This window comes from Elephas maximus, chromosome 27 (assembly GCF_024166365.1).
Source record: "Elephas maximus indicus isolate mEleMax1 chromosome 27, mEleMax1 primary haplotype, whole genome shotgun sequence".
Taxonomy (NCBI): Eukaryota; Metazoa; Chordata; class Mammalia; order Proboscidea; family Elephantidae; genus Elephas; species Elephas maximus.
In genome coordinates, this window is record NC_064845.1 from 36,900,775 (window position 1) to 36,926,271 (window position 25,497).

The 25,497-nt window shown below is 40.8% G+C and overlaps 2 protein-coding genes across 22 annotated transcripts in view; both read right to left on the minus strand.

The window, feature by feature from the left end:
- LOC126068466 (uncharacterized) overlaps nt 1-25,497 on the minus strand; it is a 1,054,989-nt gene that overhangs the window by 301,471 nt on the left and 728,021 nt on the right. For 2 of the 20 annotated variants that reach the window (XR_007515694.1, XR_007515686.1), the window contains exons 3-6: nt 23,274-23,363; nt 15,507-15,610; nt 13,861-14,101; nt 13,315-13,676 (exon numbers count right to left, since the gene is read on the minus strand). The exons of 2 other annotated variants lie outside the window; for them this stretch is intronic. Coding sequence is in view for 4 of the 18 variants with exons in the window: in XM_049871011.1 (XP_049726968.1) it covers nt 13,229-13,408 (180 nt within the window). In the remaining 14 variants the exon portion in view is untranslated. Of the gene's footprint in view, nt 1-8,339; nt 13,677-13,860; nt 14,102-14,463; nt 14,538-15,506; nt 15,611-21,984; nt 22,438-23,273; nt 23,364-23,911; nt 25,404-25,497 lie in introns of those variants that run through there. 16 more of the 20 variants (XR_007515696.1, XR_007515695.1, XR_007515687.1 and 13 more) reach the window with 15 other exon arrangements.
- LOC126068451 (ral guanine nucleotide dissociation stimulator-like) overlaps nt 1-25,497 on the minus strand; it is a 480,137-nt gene that overhangs the window by 12,849 nt on the left and 441,791 nt on the right. The gene's annotated exons all lie outside the window — the stretch shown is intronic.

Consider the following 25,497-nt stretch of genomic DNA (forward strand, 5'->3'; position numbering starts at 1 on the left):
GGAGAGAGCCTGAAAGCATTTCCCTTGAGAACGGGAACCAGACAAGGATGCCCTTTATCACAGCTCTTATTCAACATTGTGCTAGAGGTCCTAGCCAGAGCAATTAGGCTAGACAAAGAAATAAAGGGCATCTGGATTGGCAAGGAGGAAGTCAAATTATCTCTATTTGCAGATGACATGATCTTATACACAGAAAACCCTAAGGAATCCTCCAGAAAACTACTGAAACTAATAGAAGAGTTTGGCAGAGTCTCAGGTTATAACATAAACATACAAAAATCACTTGGATTCCTCTACATCAACAAAAAGAACATCGAAGAGGAAATAACCAAATCAATACCATTCACAGTAGCCCCCAAGAAGATAAAATACTTAGGAATAAATCTTACCAAAGATGTAAAAGACCTATACAAAGAAAACTACAAAGTACTACTACAAGAAACTAAAAAGAAGGACCTACTTAAGTGGAAAAACATACCTTGCTCATGGATAGGAAGACTTAACATAGTAAAAATGTCTATTCTACCAAAAGCCATCTATACATACAATGCACTTCCTAACCAAATTCCAATGTCATTTTTTAATGTGATGGAGAAACAAATCACCAACTTCATATGGAAGGGAAAGAAGCCCCGGATAAGCAAAGCATTACTGAAAAAGAAGAAGAAAGTGGGAGGCCTCACTCTACCTGATTTCAGAACCTATTATACAGCCACAGTAGTCAAAACAGCCTGGAACTGGTACAACAAAAGACACATAGACCAATGGAACAGAATTGAGAATCCAGATATAAATCCATCCACGTATGAGCAGCTGATTTTTGACAAAGGCCCGGTGTCAGTTAATTGGGGAAAAGATAGTCTTTTTAACAAATGGTGCTAGCATAACTGGATATCCATTTGCAAAAAAATGAAACAGGACCCATACGTCACACCAAGCACAAAAACTAACTCCAAGTGGATCAAAGACCTAAACATAAAGACTAAAACGATAAAGATCATGGAAGAAAAAACAGGGACAACGTTAGGAGCCCTAATACAAGGCATAAACAGAATACAAAACATTACCAAAAATGACGAAGAGAAACCAGATAACTGGGAGCTCCTAAAAATCAAACACCTATGCTCATCTAAAGACTTCACCAAAAGAGTAAAAAGACCACCTACAGACTGGGAAAGAATTTTCAGCTATGACATCTCCGACCAGCGCCTGATCTCTAAAATCTATACGATAATGTCAAAACTCAACCACAAAAAGACAAACAACCCAATCAAGAAGTGCACAAAGGATATGAACACACACTTCACTAAAGAAGATATTCAGGCAGCTAACAGATACATGAGAAAATGCTCTCGATTATTAGCCATTAGAGAAATGCAAATTAAAACTACGATGAGATTCCATCTCACTCCAACAAGGCTGGCATTAATCCAAAAAACACAAAATAATAAATGTTGGAGAGGCTGCAGAGAGATTGGAACTCTTATACACTGCTGTTGGGAATGTAAAATGGTACAACCACTTTGGAAATATATCTGGCGTTACCTTAAACAGTTAGAAATAGAACTACCATACAACCCAGAAATCCCACTCCTCGGAATATACCCTAGAGAAATAAGAGCCTTCACACAAGCAGATATATGCACACCCATGTTTATTGCAGCTCTGTTTACAATAGCAAAAAGCTGGAAGCAACCAAGGTGTCCATCAACGGATGAATGGTTAAATAAATTGTGGTATATTCACACACTGGAATACTACGCATCGATAAAGAACAGTGAGGAATCTGTGAAACATTTCATAACATAGAGGAACCTGGAAGGCATTATACTGAGCGAAATTAGTCAGAGGCAAAAGGACAAATATTGGATAAGACCACTATTATAAGATCTTGAGAAATAGTATAAACTGAGAAGAACACATACTTTTGTGGTTACGGGGCGGGGGAGGGAGGGAGGGTGGTAGAGGGTATTTTACTGATTAGTTAGTAGATAAGAACTGCTTTAGGTGAAGGGAAGGACAATACTCAATACATGGAAGGTCAACTCAACTGGACTGGACCAAAAGCAAAGAAGTTTCCGGGATAAAATGAATGCTTCAAAGGTCAGCGGAGCAAGGGCGGGGGTTTGGGGACCATGGTTTAAGGGGACTTCTAAGTCAGTTGGCAAAATAATTCTATTATGAAAACATTCTGCATCCCACTTTGAAACGTGGGGTCTGGGGTCTTAAATGCTAACAAGCGGCCATCTAAGATGCATCAATTGGTTTCAACCCACCTGGATCAAAGGAGAATGAAGAACACCAAGGTCACACGACAACTAAGAGCCCAAGAGACAGAAAGGGCCACATGAACCAGAGACCTACATCATCCCGAGACCAGAAGAACTAGTTGGTGCCCGGCTACAACCGATGACTGCCCTGACAGGAAGCACAACAGAGAATCCCTGAGGGAGCAGGAGATCAGTGGGATGCAGACCCCAAATTCTCACAAAAAGACCATACTTAATGGTCTGACTGAGACTAGAGGAATCCCGGCCGTCATGGTTCCCAAACCTTCTGTTGGCCCAGGAGAGGAACCATTTCCAAAGACAACTCATCAGACATGAAAGGGACTGGACAGTGGGTAGGAGAGAGATGCTGATGAAGAGTGAGCTATTTGTATCAGGTGGACACTTGAGACTGTGTTGGCATCTCCTGTCTAGAGGGGGGATGGGAGGATAGAGAGTTGGAAGCTGGCAAAATTGTCAGGAGAGACTGGAAGGGCTGACTCATTAGGGGGAGAGCAAATGGGAGTACGGAGTAAGGTGTATATAAACTTATATGTGAGAGACTGACTTGATTTGTAAACGTTCACTTGAAGCTCAATAAAAGTTAAAAAAAAAAATGGTTGCATGCCATAGGGTGGGAAATTAATCCCACAAAAATTCAGGGATTATTCTAGGCCTGAAATTTCTAGGGGTCCAGTTATGTGGGGCATGTTGAGATATTCCTTCTGTCTTCCTTATTCATTGTACAGCTTTGGCATGCATTGAGGCCACTAAAAATATCATGGCATGGTTTAGGCACACCTTAGTCCTCAAAGTGTTATCTTTGCTTTTTAATGCTTTAAAGAGGTGTTTTGCAGAAGGTCTGAGTACAAATGACAATAAAAAAAAAAAAAAAAGACTTAAAAACAACAGGCTATCTCTAGCTTGTCAGGGAACACTAGGTGTTAGATGCTGGTCATCAGGTCCAACCTAGAGATGAAAGAGGACAGAAAGTGGCCAACACAGGAGCCTCATGGCCTCTGTCCCAACCCCGGGCTGGGTTGCTCTACCTCACTGATCACCATCGAGTGATTCCCCTGAGGTCCCCTTACTCAGTGGTCTTTGGGTACTGAAAGCTCAGCTCTGTTTCATTGTTTCAGTTAAGCCAAGAAAGAAAATTTCTTAGTCTTTCTCCCTTCATATGCCTCAAATACTGCTTTCGTTTTCTTTTCCACATTGTCTTTCTCCCCTCCTTCCTCTCTCTTTTAGCTCAGCACACATACAGGCACCCCCACTTTTTCAGTCCATCTTCGCGTAGAATAATCCCACCCAGAGGCCTTATGACTACAGCCGAGCCCATGTTCACAGGCAACAAGTGATGATGAAAAACAAAGTCCCTCAATGTTGGAACTGTTTTACTGCTCAGCAGTCTGTTTAGAAGGGATGGGGGTCTCATGTCGGGGCAGTCCTTACTTTCCTGAACCTTCCTGACCATTGGGCTACACTTCAGTGATGGAGTGTGGGCAGTGGTCCCTGAACGAACTTGACCACTTTATTTCCTGAGATGGGCCACAGCATAAGGGAAGCTGGAACTGCAGCTCCTCTGCAGACTTGGAGAGCTTGTCTAATTCCCTGTGACTTGTCAGTCTTTCCCCCTCCCACAGGAGTTTTCTCTCACAAACTGAACTCCCTCACTGAGGTAAATACATTTTCCTTCTACATCTGACTATACTGGAAAATATACACAGAATGGAAAAGACCACGCAGTTCCTTCCCATATAAGCCTGTGTGTGAATGGGTCTGGCAAGAAAGAAGACAAAGTTTAGCTTTCCTTACATGTGGGCTCTAGGTACAGGGTTTTATAGGTACTGGATCTGGATCTCAAACACAAATTACTGCAAGCCAAATACCTGTGGCATACGCATTTCATAGTAAGCACCACAGATCATCACTTCTCCATGGTCCTGGTTTCCCCTTGTTAGATTCCACTCACAGATGGCCATGACTTATGGAAGCATTTTGGCTCAAGCCTGACAAGCAGGTACTGATGTTGGGATGGCAGAAAAACAGCCTCATCTTGGAGCAGGATGGATGGGACCTGGCATGATGTGGAAGGCCAGACCCATGACTCTTCTTCCATTCTACCCCATGCCCACTAGAGTGCTTACCTGGTGTAGCAGAAGGCCCATACGCAGAGGGGGAACCAAAATATTTCATAACCAGAGATCACTGGCATTACTGACTCTCTGCCACAGCAGCTAGGGGAGAATCCCAAAGGCTCCTTATTGCTCCAAGCATTAACCCTTCAGTTGCTGAATCAAGGCAGTGGTCTAGGATGTCTTGGGGGAGGGCTGGGATTTCCTGCATGTTGGTGGGGGACTTGGGGGACTAGGGGTAGTGATAACTTACAAGTGGCATGGAAATATTTTAACAGCTGGTTTGGCTGTATTCTTGTGTTTCAGCTGAATTAATAGCTGTGCACTAGGTCAAGGTTGGTGGTCACAGACGTTACTGCCCACTATGTGGCAATTCCCAGGTTATCCTGAAAGCTGAAACACACAACTTAGGCTCACTTAATAAGATATACCCGTTCAGAAATTTTAAGCTAAAACAAGAGCTGCAAAGAGCAAGGATGGCAGAGAATGGATTTGGGCGCTGTCTGTAGGAGAAGGCTCTCTTTGCTGTTCTGGGGGAAGATCCTTTTCTCAGCCTCTGTAGCCCCAGTGTTCCTTGGTTCCTTGGCAATCTTCATGTGGCATCTATCCTCCCTCCATCTGTGCTTGCTTCTAAGTCTAATCAGCTTTGTAAGAGTCTAATCTACTCTTTTCATAACTCAGAAGTGATTAGGCTTAAGCCACGCCCTACACTGACACAGCTTCATTAACAAGAAAACCCTATTCCCAAAAGAATTACACCCACAGGTATAAGGTTAGGATTCCAACACATATTTTGGGGGACACAATTCAATCTCTAACCCATGACCAAGCCCAAAGTCAGTAGAATAAGGAGATATACTCCACCCAGAGAGGTCATGACAGGAGAAGGGAGGGAAGAGTTAGAGACAGATAAAGCACTCTATGACAATGTAATTCCACTTATCATTTTTAAAACTAAAGTAGAACATAGTGAAGAGCTCATTGAAAGTCCTTTTCCCATTAGTAATAAGTCTACAATATTAATAACATCAACAACAGTGCAACAACTAAAATACTTAAGCAAATAGTAAATGCCAGGCCCTGTTCTAAGCATCTTAGAGATATAAATTTATTTAATCCTCAATGCAAAATAGTATCTGTGAGGATGAATTATTATTCCCACCTTAAAGGTGAAGGAACCAAGGCCCAGAGAGGTTAAGTCACTTTGCTAAACTCACACAGCATAGTGGTACAGCTGGGATGTAGTCCCAGAGAGTTGTTTCCAGAGTCTAAACCCCTAGCCACTAGGTTATACTACCTCTCCCACAATTAGTACTGTATTTTATTTCCCTTTGAGGCTTTCCAAGAATTTGAATCATCTGTCTACATCAGGCAAGCAAATTTTATTCCATAACACAGCCTACGATCTCACATGATCTAGCCCCTGCATACCTCTTTGGCTTCATCTGAAATCCCTTTCTCTTTCACTCCAGCCACACTGTCCTTTCTGTTCCTGAACAACTAAGCTTGTCCCCACCTTAAGGACTTTGTACTTGCTGGTTTTTCTGTCCAGGATACTCTTTTCCCCAAATCATGTTATTATTCAAGTCTCAGCTTAAATGTAATGTTCCCCAGAGCGGTCTTCTCCTACCACCCTACCAAAGCAGCTTGCTCCCATCTTAGTCTTAGCAATTCTTTCTCTCATCACATTTTTTCACTTTTACTCATAGCTCTATGGCTATCTGAAATTATCCTTTTATCTGTTTACACATTCATTGCCTATCTCCTTTCTTCTAGAATATAAACCCCGTGAGGGAAGAGATTTTTATCTATCCTGCTTATGGCTGTATTCTCAGTCATTACGTAAGATAATTCATGGACATAACAGGTACTCAGTAAACATCTGTTGGGTAAATGAATGAAATTCTCACTTTGCACTGACACTAAGCAGGCTTTCCAGAAGCGCCCAATCGCCAGATCTCCCTCTTCTGTCTTCTGGTACAAAAAAGTCTGGAGATGTCTAAACCATACAGAGGCAGAAAGGTGCTACCGAAGCCAAATTTTATTTCCAAGCAGACATCATCTTTGAGTCCTAGTCATTGTGGTTAGAAGCAAGTGAGGTCATCCATTCAATCCAAGAAGAAAGGTCAGAGGGAAAATAGTCACAGAAGACGCTGAACAGATGTAAAGAGTTGGCATCCAGAACTTTGGCTTTGCAATGATCCTTTATTGTACTGAATGAAGTTGGAAAAATCTGAGCCTGTCTAGATAAAGATGCTACTTCCATTATCTAGGTTTGAATTAGAGCTGGGTAGATGAGCCATGTGGCGAAGATTAGGGCTCAGTGCCAAGTGCCCAATCTTCACTAAGCTGCGAGCACCTCATTGCTCCATAACCTCCACTTCATGGGCTAGGTGTTTGTCCTTTTGATAAGTTGTGTGGGAGGAACTGGACTGAGTTGGCTTCTGTTTTCTCAGGAAACCATCTAGGGGACTGAGCTGGGGGATAAATCACCAAACTTCTGAGCATAGTTTTAACCACAATCGTAGTGTCTCTGCTGACTACAAGACATCCCAGACTGTGTCCCAAGACTGTTGGCTGGTGATCTGGATGCCAGCATTCTCCATCTTTCATCCCAGGCAGATAGGAAATGCTGCTTCCTTTCTGGGAAGCAGATTTGGTGGGTTAGTTTAGACTAAACATCTGCAAATTGTTTATTTGATGAATATGTACTTAATTTCCTGCAGAGAACAGATTCATCTACTTTCGAAGATGGCCAGGATGGGGGAGGGGAAAGGGATATTTGTGGGCCAAAAATCTATGTCACTAGGAGAGCTTCCATCCAGTGGAAGAGGCTTGGGAATCAATGGCTGGATACCCAGACTGAAGAAACCCAGACAAGATACCTTACATCCAGAAAAGGAATTTTAAACAACAGTTCAGGTTTCTCATGGAATCTAAGGAATGCTGCTGACATTAGCAGGCATTCATCTCTGTTTCTAGACTCATTTTTAAAATTTTAGATGAAAATTTTTCCTAAATCTTTTTACTGAAATATGAATATGTAAAGTGCACATCCTAAGTGCACAGCTCCATAAATTTTCACAAACTAAACACAGCAATGTAACCAGCACCAGATCAAGAAACAGAGCATTGCCAGCACCTCAGAAGCTCCCACTCCTCCACTTATTATTCCCCAAGGCTAGCCACAGTCCTGACATCTAACAGCACACATTAATTTTGATTGTTTTTTACACTTTCTTTATTCAGCATTGTACTTATGAGATTCATTAATGTCATCCATATGTCACAGTAATTCATTCATTCTTACCGCTGTGGAGTATTCCGTTCTGTGAATATACCACAATTTAGTTATTCAGACTGCTAATGTTGGGCATTTGAGTTGTTTCCCATTTGGGACTATTTAAAATAGTGCTTCAGGAAACATTCCAGCACATATATCTTGGACGAAATCTGTATGTTGTGAATATACACGGAATAGGGTTTCTGCATTACATGGCAAGTGTGCGTTTGTAAGAAACTGCTGCTGTTTTCCAAAGTGGTTGTACCACTTTACATTTCAACTAGCAGTGAGTTCCAGTTGCTTCATATTTTTACCAACACTTGGTATTGTCTGCCCTCATTTGAGCAATTCTAGTGGGTACACAGTGGAATCTAAGCTCATTTTTACTGTACTTCTCCTTTACTCCTTTCTGTTGTCTCTTTCTGCAAATGGCCTTTCTCGGCTCTCCATCTCCACCTAGAAGAGACCATGACTTCACTCCCACTTCCTGAGAGGTCTTTCCAAAGACCAGTACAGTCACAAATAGAAATCTCTTAGTGCAATTCCAAAATAAGAGAAAGTATATCTGAGCCAATCATCTATAGCAAGGCTACATCATATTATATAAACAAGGTTCCTGGGACTGCACAGCTGGTATCAAATAGATGCCTGATTCCCTGAAAAGTGGATGAGGAAGAAACCCCAAAAGGCATCCTTTTTATGACCCTTAGACCATCCAAACAAATGCCCTATGAGACTTCTCAACAAAAGAAGGAAAATTTCACTCAGTCATTTAACAAATATTTATTGAGCTTCTACTACGTGCCAGGCATTGTTTTTGGTGCTGAAATACAGCAATGAACAACAGTGACAAAGTCTCTCTCCCTTTTTCCTTTGCCTATTTCCGCATTAAGGGACTACACACAATGCAAATACTTTAACGACAAGCACGTTTTTAAAAGTACGTGTAGGAGGCACCCTGAGATTCCTTAGGAACATGTCTTTATTTTCTCCAACAAAATGCTGCCAGTGGATGTGCCAAGCTCATGTTGAGAGTATGCCTAGTGTAGTGGGTATATATTCAGGCTCGTATAATCCTGGAATGGGAGCTTTACATATAAGGACTTACTCTAAAATTAATTTTTCAAGTACACTCAGTCCCTAGAGTGAGTGGGGCAAAGAGTTCTAAGTATCAATGTTACAGTTAAATTGTAAGAACGGGAGCTGGTAGTAAGATTCAGGAATATAGTACAGCTGTTAGCTTTAGGAATACACAACGCTAAGGTACTATACCTAGTATTAGCTTTAGAAATACACAATGCTAAGGTACTATACCTAGTACTATACCTAGTACCTTAGCGTTGTGTATTTCTATGAGAAATTGTCCAAAGACAGCAGTGGGTCTATAAGGAACTTGAGTTCAGTGTCGTGATCTGGTACTACTTTTCAAGAAGGCAGTTCGGCAACACGTATCAAGGTCCTTCACAACGTTCATATCTTTTAACATAATTTCACTTTTTGCAATCTAGAACAAGGAAATAATCCTTATGAGGAGAAATGACATCATACCCACCCACACTCTCTTTGGTTTCACTCCTCTTGACAGAGGTGTAACTAAGGTATCGCAAGTAGGACGTGTACCCTGAGTACTGCTTGAGGAAGGGCTCTAATGAGCAGTTTCTATTGGCCATCGAAGTTTCCATTGCCAGCTGTGAGATCATTCAGCAATTTAAAACTAATTGCCATAGGCACTCATTTTTCTAGACAGGCCCCTACTCTTGGATGCTGAGATAGAGTCATTCTTGGCTAATTTGATGGCACTTATTACAAGCAGGCTAAAGACAAAAGGTTAGAGCGCCTTAGGAAGTCAATTGAAAGAATATGCCTTTCTCATTTGAGTCTACCTTCTGTGTTTTTTTGGGAAAAAATTGTCACCTGCTGTGATGAAGTGTGCTTTCCATTAGATGAACTGGGAGGAAGCTGGCTAAAGCTCTTTAGGTGGATAGGTTCAACTCGACTGTAAACATCCTTTCTTCCTCAGGGTCATAAGACCCTTCCAACCTCCCTTTGGAACCTTTCACTCAGGCATGACAAGTGTCTATTATCATCTGACTAAATCTGAGGCACTAGATTTAAAAGACACAGAGACAGGGCTGGAAGGTGGAGTGTGGGTAAGTGTGAGAAACTGTTCACACAGAACACCCTTGTTCTCCAAACGGTATTGCCAATCATGCTACTTGATGGCTCCAGGGGCCTCAAATCATCCCCTGTGCTGCTTCTTCACAGCTTGACTAAAATATTTTTATGTCCAAATACATTTCTACTTCAATCTCTTAGCTCTCCTCCAACTTCCCAGCGAAGTGTGGCAATTCTTACTTGCGGGCACATAAAGTTTATCCCAAGCTTCAAGGAGGTTTAAAGTTTTAGGGTCTCTTCCTAAAACTTTGTCACTTAAGTGTCCACACTGGTAGACCAGCATAACATTAGAGCTTAGGATTGACTGAGGTGAGTGTTCAATTAAAGAGAAACAAGCAGAAATATTGAGGAGATTCAGAACTGTTGCCAGAGTCTCTATGCCTTTAATTAAATAAGGTTCTTGCCTCTCACTGGTCAAGAATGAGCAGGTAAGGCACACCAGCAAAGCTTTACTGAAGAGGCTTGCAAGCAGAGGTAAGGAAGGCCTAGGCAATGCTTACCGCCCGTCTCACAGAACGAAGGACTTGCACGGGCTTTTAAATACTTCAGTGTGAAAAAGATTCATGTTTATTCAGAGGCACAGGTGGGGTTTTCTGGTAACTAGCCAGTTTTGGGTGGGGATAGGTTACCGAAGGTGCACACGCAGCTACTTTCTAAGACGGCTCTTGTCCCACAGGCCTCTGGAATTCATAGTAGGACTTATGGGGTGTCATGCCTGTGCAGTCTCTCACTCTGAGTTCGATTCCCCAGCTGCGGCTGCCTCCCTTCACAGCCCCTGGTGAAAGGTCACACAGGGGTCACAGGTGGATGTTCGACGCATGTCTCTGGGGTTCATTTCATCTGGTTGCTTCTGAGAGACAACTTTAAAGAAGTTCGTGGGCTAGTTTCTGATACCTGCCCCATTGTTCTGGGGAATGTCTTTGTTTGTGTGCCCTGGCCCATTTCCTGTTACTCTGTCACTTTGTTTATGTGAATTGCAGATGTGGGGGCCCCTCTGTTCTCTTATATCTTTGGATCCAGAAGTACAAGGAATGACAAAACACTCTTGTCGACTCCAGTAAACAACCAGGAACTCACATCAAGAAAGGCATCTTGTCTCCCACCAGTACCCACAGGAGCTATATGGAAGACAATGGACATTCGTACATTGGACAGAGCTTTCAAAGCAGCCCTCTCATACTTCTTGGCAGCATTCTCTGGGCTCACCAGTGTGGTAATACGGCAGACAGGAGGGCCGCCACAAAGCTATGCTGGTCAGGACTATATAACCCCTTCTGGAAGATCTCAGGTTGCTGCTGAGAATCAGAAAATAACTAAGTGATATGCTTCCTTCTTTCTGCACCCTGGCCAACTTCTCCATCTACCACAGAACTCACAACTTGAACATACACAACACCCTCCAGGGCTTATCCCCTAGGATGTTCTACCCCACAAATTTAACTCATATATGCTCTTTGCAGGCTTGTCAGTGAGTCACGAAAAATAGGGTTTGGAGAAAAGTACGTGGAGCTGCAACAGACTCTCAGGGTTGGAAGCAACCTCAATAGTGTTGAGCACATAATATGTACTCAATAAAAAAAATTTTTTTTGTTTTTTTTTTTGATCTCTTCTTCTAGTTCACAATGTACCTGAGGTGTAAATCATTCTGGACAACTCTGCTAGAATCTTCTTTTCTTATAATGAACATAAATACATTTCTCTGAGCCATGAGTCAAGAACTGACTTGATGGCAACTGGTTACTGCTTAGCTTCCTCTTATTATATTTACTCCTGGAGCCTTTACAGAACAACATTTATCTCTTTTTGCACGTAAAACATTCAAAAGCAGCCATTTCGTTTCCTAAATATTCAATATAACGATCCCCAAGTTTTTAACCAATCTGTTTATGGCCTGATTTTGAGGCCTTCATCATCCTGTTTACTCCCTGTAAATACACTCTTGTCTTTCTCCCTCCTGAAAGGTAACCAGGAATTGAACACTATGCTGTGTGGGGAGGGGGTGGGGGGAAGGAGGCAGCAGCTAAGTCTTCACTAAAATACACTTTCTCCTTCTTCCATAGTAGTTGGGTGCATGGCTACTCAGCTAGAGATGACATTTCCCAGCCTCCCTTGCAGCTAGATATTGTCATGGAGCATAAGAGAATGAGCAGAAACATATATCCACTAGTGAATACCTGTTGCCATCAAGTTGATTCCAACTCATAGCGACCCTATAGGACAAAGTAGAACTGCCCATAGGGTTTCCAAGAAGCAGCTGGTGGATTCAAACTGCCAATCTTTTGGTTAGCAGCCAATCTCTTAATAACTATGGTTTAAAACCACTGCCGCTGAGTCGATTCCGACTCATAGCAACCCTAGAGGACAGAGTAGAGCTGCCCCATAGAGTTTCCAAGGAGCGCCTGGCGGATTCGAACTACCGACCTTTTGGTTGGCAGCCATAGCACTTAACCACTTAAACTATGGTTTAGCAGTCTCATTTTCTAGTCATCTCAGGAGTTTAGATATATTTCTGAACTCGTTTTAGACTATCTACGAGATTTTCTATAATCTCTTCACCAGTTTGGATCTTAGTCTCTCAGTATTCCCATTCCAGAGTCTTAAGAAAAAGTCCAATTGGGCCAGCTCAGCCAACAGAGTCATAGGTCGGGTGTCCACTCTGGTTCAACCATCTGTGGCCAAGACGACAGAATCTTGAGATAAAACTATGACAGCCTAAATTCACGTCTTCGAGTGATGATGAGAAGCAATTTCAGATAAACGCACGGGGCTAAGCATGAACTCCTAGTCACATAGAGTTTCTGGAACTGCAAAGTCAAGGACCAGATCTTAGGTTACGCATCCATACCTAAGCACTGACAACTGAGGATCCAGTGTGCAAAACTGCCCTGCTCACTTGTGGTAAATCATTATAGTGGTGGCCTCCAGTGAACAAAACCTCCTGGTGTTTGCACCCTTGTGTAGCCCCCTCCCACACTGACTCTAGACTTGATCATGTGACTTGCTTTGGCCAATGAGACATTAGCAAAATGATGCCAGCAGAGGCTTGATTAGTGCTTGCATATTGGGGCTTGTCCTCTTGAAACATTCCTTCTTGGAAGCTAAATGCCATGGTATGAAGAAACTTGGGCTACATTGCCAAATGGTGAGAGGTATTAGAGGATGAGAGGCCATCTTAGATGTCCTAGTCCCAGCCGGGCTTCCAGCTAAATGTAGCCCATGAGTGACCTCAGCTACACCATGCGGAACAAAACCACTCAGTTGATACCAGTCAGTCCACAAAATCATGAAAAGTAATAAATTGCTGTTGTTTTAGGTCACAAAGATTTATGGTATTTTATAAAATAAATTCTTTAGATAACTGAACTTTTCTACATAACTGGAATACCTCCCCTCTCTAAAATCTCCTTGACTACAAAACCCATCTGGAAATCCAGGTGTCTGGCCCAGGACTCTTGGAGAAAATGTTGACAGTGGAAATGTAGCCAAAGGACCCTCGAAATGGGATCCTGAGATGTCTTCCTTTCCTCCTGTCTTCCTGAAAACAAATCCTGAAAAATAAAAAAGAAATCCTTAAACAAGGCATAAGAATGTTCCATAACTAGCCAGGTAAGACCAAGTTCTCAAACAGTGCCCCGCACTTCCCTGTTACATAATTTCTTTCCTCCTCAATAAATACATCAACATTAAGGAAAGGCTGTGACTCTTTCTAGTTCTCCTGAAACACCAAGAAAGAAAACTCTCATTGAATGTCTCCTGTTCTCTTGATCAGTTTCCTGTGAGCTGGCCCAATGTATGGTGGGTTGTACGGCCTTAAAGCTAAAGAAAAAAAAAAAAAATTCTGGTTAATACCAGAGAGATTACCCAGAGAGAGAAAATTCACCATCTCCTGAGGTCATTAAAAACAGTGGGTACGATGTCTCAGGAGTCCCTGGGTGGTGCAAACAATTAAGTGCTTGACTGCTAACTGAAAGACTGGCAGTTCAAACCCACTCAGAGGTACCTTGAAAGATAGGCCTGGTGATCTGCTTCAGAAAGGCCACAGTCTTGAAAACCCTGTGGAGAACAGTTTTACTCTGCATATACTGGGTCATCATGAGTCGCAGTTTCACACGACATCCCCGTTAATTGGCCTAATAACATGTTTAGTGCTTCTTTTCTACCTCCTGGTTCCTTGCATAGTGCCTGGGTTCTTAAAAGCTTGCAAGTGGTCATCCAAGGCACAACAATTGGTCTCTATTCGCCTGGAGCAACAGAGGAAGAAGGAGAATAAGGAACAGGAGGAGATATGGAATGTGTTGCTAATTGGCTCCATGAATAACTGGTGCGGCAGTGGTTAAGAGCTCAGCTGCTAACCAAAAAGGTTGGCAGTTGAAATCTACCAGTCACTCCTTGGAAACCCTATGAGGCAGTTCTACTCTGTCCTACAGGGTTGCTATCAGTCAGAATAGACTTGAGGGCATCAGGGTTGTTTTTTTTTTTTTTTGGTTGCCATGAGACCATAAGAACTGGATGGTACCCAGCTACTATGACCAAACATTTTGAGCAAAAAATCTATAGAAGAATCCTGATCAAAACAGGGTAAATGCACGAAAAAAAAAGTTACCATTGAGTTGATTCCGACTCATAGTGACCCTATAGGACAGAGTAGAACTGCCCCATACGGTTTCCAAGGACCACCTGGTAGATTTGAACCACAGACATTTTGGTTAGCAGCAAAGAATTTAAAATTTAAAATGCAGAAAAGAATTTAAAATTCTCATGGAATCCAGACTTTCTGGAGCCATGGAGGCTGAATGAATCCCTGAAACTAATGCTCCGAGATAATCTTTAAACCTTAAACCAAAAAAAATCTCCTGAATTCTTCCTAAAACTAAACAATAGTCTAGCTTAACTAGTAAAAAAATGTCTGCTTTGAGCATTGTGCTCTTTGAAGGACTATATGGGATCAAAGTAACAACAGCAACTCAAAAGATTAGATAGGAACTTTAGGGGGCAGTGAGTTTATGTTAATGTGGAACGAACAACTCAGAAACGAAAAGAAGAGTGAGAAGAGTTACATAACTTGAAGAATGTAATCAATGTTACTGAATTGTGGTGAATGGGTGTATGTTTTGCTGTATATATTCTCAACAACAACATAAAATTTAAAAAATGATATTGTGGTCCCAGGAAGTATGGATGGGGCACAGTGACCATATCAGGCATGGTAGATCGGTGTTGTTACAGTCATTCTACTTTTGTAAAAACAAATACACCCTATGCAATAATAGGGGGGAAAAACAAGAATGTAACCAATGTCATTAAGTAGTATGTGTGAAACCTGTTGAATTGGAATCACCAAAAATATATTATTTAAAAAATAAATCTCTTTTGTTTTTAAGCACCAAAATTTGAGGTTATTACTACAGCAGAATCTAGCCCATCCTAGCTAACACCCTCTCCCTCCCATGATCTGTGCCATCTGTGCTTTTGATGAGTAAACCTTATATCTCATCCAATGGACGGAAAACAACAGGCTCCATGTGCAAAAAGAAGGCTCCGCTGTTTTGTTTATTTCTTAATGAATTCAGGCTATTTCCTAATGATTAGTGCTTCACCTCTCCTGGAAACAATTTATCCTTTAAGTAATTTATTCTAGATTCTCACCTGAGGGCCATAGCAAGCTCTATAGTCTTTCTTCTTCCCCTTTCTGAAAAATATACTTCTCTGTCTCTAGTTTTCAGGCATCTCTCTTTTTAATTCCACAAGTCCTAAAAACATAAAAGGGTATTTAGAGGCTTCATTTTCAGGTTCTTACAACCCTAGGACATAATTCATTCAAGTTAAAAACAGAAAGCTTCTCTCTTTTAATCATCCCTTCTGGATTTCATTTCCCTCATTTGGTTACCTCTCACTATTTTGCTTTAACCCAAAGGCTGACCGTTTATGAACATGGCCAGCCAGAGGAATCCTTTTCTTCAGATGTCTCTTTCATGTCTTTCTACGCTGGGCTAGTCTCACTGTCCCCTGTTATTCATCACTGCCTAACACTCATTCAACAAACATTTACCAAGTGCCTACTATGTTTCCTTGGAAACTTGATGGGGCAGTTCTACTCTGTCCTACAGGGTCACTATGAGTCGGAATCGACTCGACGGCAGTGGGTAGTGGAACTATGTTTTAAGAAAATGCAAGTGGGTAAGAGCCACAAGACAAGGGGTCTGGAATGTCCTACATAAGTAGCATAAGAAAGTGCCTAAGAGCATAAACTAAAAACAGACAGTCCTGGGTTTAAATCTAGGTCTCAATTTCCTCATCTGTGCAACCAGGAAGTAGCAAAGGACTGTTCAAAGAATAAAATCAGACAACACAAGTGTAAATATGCCATGGCGAGGCATCTGACCTCCTCTAACTTCACATACGAAAAGGAGAATCAAAATCAACAGCCCACGCTGGTTCTTACAAGGCAGGAATCGGACATGCCTCCACCTTTCAACCTTTTTACCAATTATGACACCAAACGTCCCTCCCACGGCACTCTCTACTCCTCTGCTGGGATTAATAATTTGTTGCAATGACCACAAAGAACTCACAGACAATATTCATAATTATGGAGTTTATTAGGGAAGTAACTTTTTTTTTAACAGGTTACGATTCAGGTTCAGGAATGCTCAGGATACAGTTCTTTGATCAGGACAGCCGCTTCTCAGTGTCTTTGCAGGCACATCTTTCTCTGGCCCCTTGGCCTCTGCCCTATTCAGGTAAGTGTTACAAAGCTCTTTTAGCTCTGCCGATAAGTAGCCGGAGGCACCCCACTCTGCCAGTAAGCCTCCAGTCCAAAGGTGCTCAACTCTCTTGCTCTGTGGCTTGGGAAGCCCACTTCGCCGTCTCCTGCCAGTCTCCTGATTCTGCTGCCTCTGCTGCCACCATTTCTCTGCAGCTGTTTCTCACCATCTCTGGTGTCACAGCTCTCTGTCTGTCTCCTGAATCTAGGAGGATCTCACCACAAGGATCCCGGGTCCAAAGGATGCACTCCACTCTTGACTCTTCTTTCCTCGTGGTGTTGAAATCCTCTCTTCCCACCTCCGGGATGGCTCATTTTAAGCCTAGTCAGATGGAAAAACTGACCAATCCCCTCATTAGGGCTGCATACACCTATCTGCATGGTTGTACCCCCACAAGGTGCCATGCACCTTATTTATATTATTAGCAAACTTGCCAATCCCTTTGGTGGGCCACAAGCACCTCATTCGCATAGTCTCACCCAGTCATTTGGTAGGAGTTACAAAGACCATGCTACAAGGGCCATATTTATTCACTGCACCACAATAAGTTATGCACTTAGCTACATTTAATGCCACTATTATCATGAAGGTGATGGCCAATAATTGAAAATTTTAACCATGGGTGTGACTCTTCAAATTTGTATCTCAGAAATATTAAGAATTGAATACACTAACAAGAAAGAACAAAGAGTCAGCCTAAAGTCCAGAAAGGCAATTAAGAGGCTGATGCAGTAGTCAATGGTTCAAATAAGAACCTGAACCATAGCAGAAGGGATGAAAGCAGAGGAACGATTTCTAGGATATTAAGACAGAATTAACAGAACTTAGTAATCAAGTGACTATGGGAGGGTGATGGAAGGAGGAGTTAAGAACGACTTTTGAATTTATGACTTCTGGAACTGAGCAGATGATAGCACCATTCACCAACAAGGCAAACACAGAGAGTAACAGAATTTTCGGGGAAAGGAAGACGATAAATTTAATTTCAAGCACACGAAATCTGAAGATACCATGAAACATTATAAGGGGGTAGTGGCGGTTCTGGGGTAGAATTCTTGCCCTACATGCAGGAGACGCAGGTTTGATTCCAGGCCAATGCACCTCATGTGCAGCTACCGCCTGTCTGTCAGCGGAGGCTTGTGTGTTGCTATAATGCTGAATACGTTTCAGTGGAGCTTCCTAAGACGGACTAGGAAGAAAAGCCTGCCGATCTGCAACTCATCATGGGGACGGGACGGCACAAGACCAGGCAGCATTTCATTCTGTTGTGGATGAGGTCTCCGTAAGTCAGGGTGGAATGCTAGCAACTTGACTCAATGGCCACTAACAACCATGACTAATGGCCTTTGAGCATCTTTTCATATGCTTATTGCCCATTTGGATAGTTCTTTGGTGAAATGTCTAGTCAAGTCCTTTGCCCATTTTTTAACTGAATTGTTCGTCTTTTTCTTGTTGAGTTGTTGCTGTTGTTCTTGCTGTCAGCTGTTGTTGAGTCCGCCTCTGATTCATGGAGACCCCATGCACAACGGAATAAAATACTGCCTAGTCCTACACCACTCACATGATCGGCTGCAGAATGGACCGCTGTGATCCATGGGGTTTTCATTAGCTGATTTTTCAGAAGAAGATTGCCACCGGCCTTTCTTCTTAGTTCATCTTAGTCTGGAAGCTCCACGGAAACCTATTCGGCATCATATTCAGCAAATATCCACTGACAGACAAGGGTTTCCCATATCGAGGTTCAGAATTTTACCACTGAGTCACCACTGATAAAACCCAAATCCGTTGCCATCAAGTTGATTCTGACTCATAGCGATTCTATAGGACAAAGTAGAACTGCCCCACAGGGTTTCCAAAGAGTAAGTGGTGGATTCGAACGGCCGGCCTTTTGGTTAGCAGCCTTAGCTCTTAACCACTGTGCCTTAATATATATTCTGGATATTACATGCTTCCCAAATATTTTCTCCTATTCTGTAGGTTGTTTCTTCAGTTCCTTGATAAATTTCTCTGATGCACAGAAGCTTCTAATTTTGATGAAGTCCAATTTATCTATTTTATCTTTTAGTGTTCATGCTTTTGGTGTCATATGTAAGAATCCACTGTCAAAAACTAGGTCCTGAAGCATTATCCCTATTCTAAGAGTTTCATGGTTTTAGTTTTTACACTTAGTCATTGATCCATTTTGGTTTAATCTTTATATATGGTATGAGATATGAGTCAAACTTCAATCTTGTGCATAGAGAGATCCAACGGTCCCAGCATCTTTGTTGAAGAGACTGTTTTTTCCCCCACTGAAGGGACTTGGCACCCTAGTTCAACACTAGTTGCCCACAGATACATGCGTTTATTTCTGGACTCCCAATTCTAGCCTGTTGCTCTATATCTCTATCTGTATGCTGGTACCAGACTGTTGGGATTACTATAGCTTTATAGTATATTTTGAAATAGAAGTGTGAGTCCTCCTACTTTGTTGTTCTTTTTCAAGATTGCTTTGGCTATTCGGGGCTCTTTGCAATTCCATATGAATTTGAGGATTGGCTTTTCTACTTCTGCAATAAAGACTATTGGCATTTTGATAGGAATCATGTTGAATCTCTAGGTCACTTTGGGTAGTATTTCTATCTTAACAATATTAAGCCTCCGAATCCAAGAAGTGTCTTTCCCTTTATTCAGATCTTCTTTAATTTCTTTCAATGATGTTTTTCTACAGTTTTCAGCGTACACTGTTTTCACCTTCCTGGTTAAATTAATTCCTTGATATTGTATTATTTAAGATATCATTGAAAATGGAATTGTTTTCTAAATTTCCTTGTCAGATTGTTCATTGCTTTTAGCTAGCAGCTGAGTCCTTAACCATTGCACCGTCAGGACTCCTTAAGTCAAGGTAATCCTGATTAACTTTATACAGATTAAAAAAAAAAAATCTGTGAAGTCTCTTCTCTAAATTACCTTCAGTAAGGTTCTCAAAAATGTTCCCCACAATTAACTTTCATAGTACCTACCAACAATTTACTCAAACACAGAGTTACTTCATAGAAACAAATAAACTATTACTTCTATTTCTTTATGGTTGGGTAAATCTGCAGTGTTATCAGTAATTAAAATACTCCGATTGTACCCCCACTTATACTTTGCAATCTCTTTCATTTAAGGTGTTTACTAAACCTAATCTTGTTTGTCTAATTAAGATTCCCATTAAGATAATGCTTAGGGTCACTATGAGCCAGAATCCAACAGTTTCAGACAATGCTTGTTCCACAATTACTTGCAGTTCACAGTTCAGTATTTTTTATTCATCATTTTCTGAAATTCTTTTCTTTTTCTTCCGGATATAATTATCCACTCATTTGCTCTGCAGGTAACACTTTCTTTAGCCATATGAACTCAAAATGTAACCATCAATTTAAATTCCGTCATGTATTTTATACGTTAAAAGTATATTCAAGTCTTAAATGAAAGGCCAAAACTTTCCTTCAAAGCCCAATTCAATCGCCTCATCTGTGGCAGACTAGCCTAACAAGAGACACAAACTGATGTTCAACAGTATCTGAGGGACAACTCTTAGGAGACTATCTGGTTTAAAAATGGTTGTTAAGAGAACCCTTCCACATGTACAGATTACTGAGTTCCTCAAAGAAGTTTGCTCATGTGGGTTGTATCTACTAATGTGTACTGTACTCCAAATTGAAACTAAACATTTTTTAAAACTATTTTCAAATTCATTTCATAATAAAATATTTACCGATTAACAGAAATAAATTTTCTATTAGGAGAATTACCTTCAAAAGAATTTTGTGAAAAGAGTAGCACAGTTTCACATTTTTAAAAAACTCTTTAATGTCTGAAAAGAAAAAAGTTGGTGTCTCATAGCCATTTCTTCATTTAATGTGTTGAAATAAACTGTCTTCATTCAAGAACATGCAGAAAATCTCTACTCACACGAAACAGCCTTTTCAGATTGTGGATATTCTTCTTTGATAGGACATCAAAACTTGACCAATAGAAAACATATTATACAGCTACAGCAATCAAAACGGTCTGGTACTAGTGTAACAACAGACACACAAATCAATGGGATAGAATTGAGAGTTCAGAAATAAATGCACACATCTGTGATCAACTGATTTTGGATAAGGCTGCTAACTAAGTTCCATTCGATATGGAAAGAAAAGTCTCCTCTATAAATGGTGTTAGGAAAATTGAATTTCCATATGCAGAAAAACGAAACAGGATCCATGCCTCACACCATATACAAAAACAAATTCAAAATGGAGTAAGAACCTAAATGTGAAAACTAAAGCCATAACATTGTTAGAAGAAAATGCAGAGGCAATGCTGCTGGGCCTAGTTTTGAACAATGGATTACCTAAACAATAACAAGAACACAAACAGCAAAAGGTAAAATAGATAAATGGGACCTCATAAAAATTAAAGGTTTCTGTTCATCAAAAATACTTTACCAAAAAGTGAAAAGGCAAGCCATCGACTGGGAGAATATCTTCAGAAGCCATATATTTGAGAAGAATCTAAAACCCAAAATACATATAAAGTCTCAACAATCTAACAACAAAAAGACAACCCAATCAAAAAATGGGCAAAGGTCTTGAATAGACATTTCACCAAAAAAGACATTCAAATGGTCAACAAATGCATGAAAAGATACTCAACATCATTAGTCATCAAGAGATGCAAATCAAAATCACAGTGAGGGTGCACTTCACTTCCGTCAGGTTGGTGGCATAATGGTTAAGAGCTCAGCTGCTCACCAAAAGGTCAGCAGTTCGAATCCACCAATTGCTCCTTGGAAACCCTATGAGGTAATTCTATTTTGTCCTATAGGGCTGCAATGAGTTGCAATCTACTCAAAGGCAACAGGTTTTTGTTTGTTTAGGTTGGCTTAAAAAAAAAAAACCAAAGTAACAAATATGGGCAGGGCAAGGATGTGGGGAAATTGGAACCTTTATCCATTGCTGGTGGAATGCAAAATGGTAGGACCACTGTGGAAAACAATGTAGCAGTTCCTCAAAACACTATCAGATAACCTAGCAATTCCACCCCTAGGCATATACCACAAAGACTTTAAAACAGAGACTCAAAGAGAGACTTGTACACCAGTGTTTATTGCAGCACTATTTAGAACAGCCAAAACAACTTAAATGCCCATCAACAGATGAATGTATAAACAAAAATGTGGTGCATACATACAATGGAATACCATTCAGTCAGTACGAGAAATGAAGTCTTGATACGTGCTTTAATACGGATGGAGCTTAAAGACATTATGCTGATTGAAACAAGTCGATCATAAAAAGATAAATATTGTATGACCTCACTTTCAGAAAAAGATAAGAAAAGGCAAAAGCATAGAGACCAAAGTTCCTTAATGGCTACTGGGGCAGGAAGCAGGGGAAAAAAGAGGGTTACTGCTTATAAGGAACCAAGGTTTGGGTTACGGTGATGGAAAAATTATATTCATTAAAGTCAAGGTTACACAGCCAATTAATGAAACTGCTGTCATTGAGGTGCACACCTGTAAAAAGCTGAATTGGCAAAAGTTGTGCAACAGATATGTTTACAAAAACAACAAAACAACAACAAAAAGAGAGGAGCTGTTAAGGCTGCTTCTGTACAACCAAATACCTCCTGGGATTTGGTTCCTTGGTTCAGAAGTTTAGGGTCATGGTTTCATGGGACATCCAAGTTAACTGGCCTAATACTGTGTTCAGTGCTTTTGTTCTACCTTCCTGTTTGCTGTGTAGTGGCTGGGGTCTTCAAAGCTTGCAATCTGCCATCCAAGGCACAACAACTGGTAACTATTTGCCAGGAGAAAGAGAAGAAGGAGAGTCAGGCACAGGAGGTGGAAATGGAATGCATGGATAATTGCGTCCATGAACAACTCTCTCATTTGCCAGGCGACCAGAAGAACTGGACGGTGCCTGACTACCATTACTGAACATTTTGATCCAAGATTCTACAGAAGAATTCTGATCAAAAGTGGGAAAAATGCAGAACACAACTTCAAATCTCAGAGACTCCAGACTTTGTGGAGCCATGGGGGATGGACAAACTTCTGAAATCACTACCCTAAGATAACCTTTAAACCTAAAACCAAAAATATCCCCTGAAGTCTTCTTAAAACCAAACAATACTTTAGCTTAACTAGTAAAGAATGCCTTGAGCATTATGTTCTTTGAAGACTTATTTATGTGGGATCAAACTGACAACACGATTCAAAAGACTATGTAGGAGTCTTAGGGTTTATGCTTATGGGGGAGGATTATCTCAGAAAAGGAGGGTGAGAATGCTTGTACAATTCAAAGAATGTAATCAGTGTCACTAAATTGTACATGCAGAAAGTGTTGAACTGGTATATATTTTGCTGCATATACTCTCAGCAACAACAACAAAAAAACTATTTTAAAGAGGCAAGGAAAAAAAAGAAAACTATTTTATAGACAAAAACATCTAAAAGAATAAAATACCTAGGAATTAATTTAACCAGGGAGGACAAAGACTTTTAACTGAACACCATAAAACATTGCTGAAAGAAATTAAACACCTAAATAAATGAAAACACATTCCACGTTCTTCATATTGTTAAAATGTCAATACTACTCAAACCAATCAACAGATTCAATGCAATCCTTACACAAATTCCAACAGTTTCTTGGCAGAAACGGGAAACTCAATCCTTGAATTCATGTGAAACTGCGAGGGGCTCTGAATAGCCAAAGCAACCCTGAAAAATAAAAACAAAGAGGACTCAAACTTCTCTATTTCAAAAACCAGTATAAAGCTACAATAATCAAAACAATTTGGTGCTGGTATAATGACAAAGATATAAACAAATTAAATAGAATTGGGAGTCCAGAAATAAATTCATTTTCTACGGTCAACTGATTTTTTTATAAGGTGCCAATTGCATTCAATTGGGGAATAGTTTTTAATAAATGGTGCTGAGAAAAAGAATGCAAAAGAATGACATTGGACCCATACCTCACACCATGTATGAAAATTAACTCAAAATAGATCAATGATCTAAATGTCAGAACTAAAAGCTTAAAATGCTAAGAATAAAACACGCTTTGGGATCCAGTTTCCGACAGTGGATTCTAAGATATAACACCAAAAGCATTCGTAACAAAAGATAAAACAGATAAATCCAGTTCTCCAAATGTAAAAACTTCCAAAGGATTTTATCAAGGAAGTTAAGAAACAACCTACAGAATCCGAGAAAATATTTAGGAACCATGTATCTGATAAGGGTTTAGTACCCAGAATATTAAAAAAAAAAAAAAAAAAAAAAACCCTACAACTTAACAACAAAAAACAAACCACCAAATTTAAAAATGGGCAAAGGATTTGAACAGACATTTCTCTAAAGAACATACAAACAGTCAATAAGCACATAAAAAGATGCTCAACACAAGGGAGAATAAAGGAAACCAAAGACACAAGGGAAAGATTAACTCAAAGAACTAATGGAACACAACTACCACAGCCTCCACCAGACTGAGTCCAGCACAACTAGATGGTACCCGCCTACCATCACCAACTGCTCTGACAGGGATCACAACAGAGGGTTCCAGACAGAGTTGGAGAGAAATGCAGAACAAAATTCTAACTCACAAAAAAAGACCAGACTTATTGGCCTGACAGAGACTGGAGAAACCCCTAGAGTATGGCCCCAGACACACTTTTAGCTCAGTAATAAAGTCATCATTCCTGAGGTTCACCCATCAGCCAAAGATTAAACAAGCCCATAAAAAAAAAAAGGAGACTTAACAGGGCACACCACCCCAGGGGCAAGGACAAGAAGGCACCAGGGGACAGGAAAGCTGGTAATGGGGAACCCAAGACTGAGAAGGGGAGAGTGTTGACGTGTCATGGGGTTGGCAACCAATGTCACAGAACAGTATGTGTATTAATTGTTAAATGAGAAACTAGTTCGCTCTGTAAATCTTCACCTAAAGTACAATAAACAAAAAAATATTTTAACTTAAGGGAAAAAAAGATGCTTGACACGTCATTAATCATTAGGGAAACGCAAATCAAAACCACAATACCACTTCACTCTCACTAGGATAACTATTACCAGAAAAATGGAAGATAAGAAGTATTGGCAAGGATATGGAAAAATTGGAACCCTATATTAGGTATATACCTACCCAAAAGACTTGAAAGCAGGGTGTGATCATTACGGTTGTGTTTCAAATTGATTGGGCCGTGACTCTCAGTGGTTTGGCAGTCATACAATGATGTAATCACTTCCATGATAAGATCTGATATAACGTAATCATCTCAATGATGGGATCTGCTGTGAGTAGCCAATCAGTTGAAAGGGAGTTTCCTTGGGGGTGTGGCCTGCAACCAATATAGGTAGACTTTCTGGCAAGGCTCATGGACTTTTGCTCATTCTGGACTCTGCAGCTGGCTCCTGTTTGTCTGACCTCCAGTTATTGGGACTTGAGCTAGCAGCTTACCTGCCATCTTGCCTTGCCCATTTTGGGTTCCCCAGCCCTGCCGCTATGTGATTCATGAGAAGCCTCCAGCCTGATCCACGGATTTAGGATGTTCCAGCCTCTACGACCACAGTAGCTATTTCCTTCACACAAATCTCTCTCTATATGTACTTATCCGCTTTACTGGATTTGCTTCTCTAGAACACCCAGCCTAAGACTCAGGGTCTTAGTTTCCTGCTTACCAATGTTCACTGGAGCATTATTATTGTTGTTGTTGTTGTTAGATGCCATCGAGTTGGTTCCAACTAATGGTGACCCTATGGAAAACAGAATGAAAAATTGTGTAGTCCTGTGCCATTCTAACAATTGTTGCTATGTTTGAGCCCATTGTTGCAGCCACTGTGTCAATCC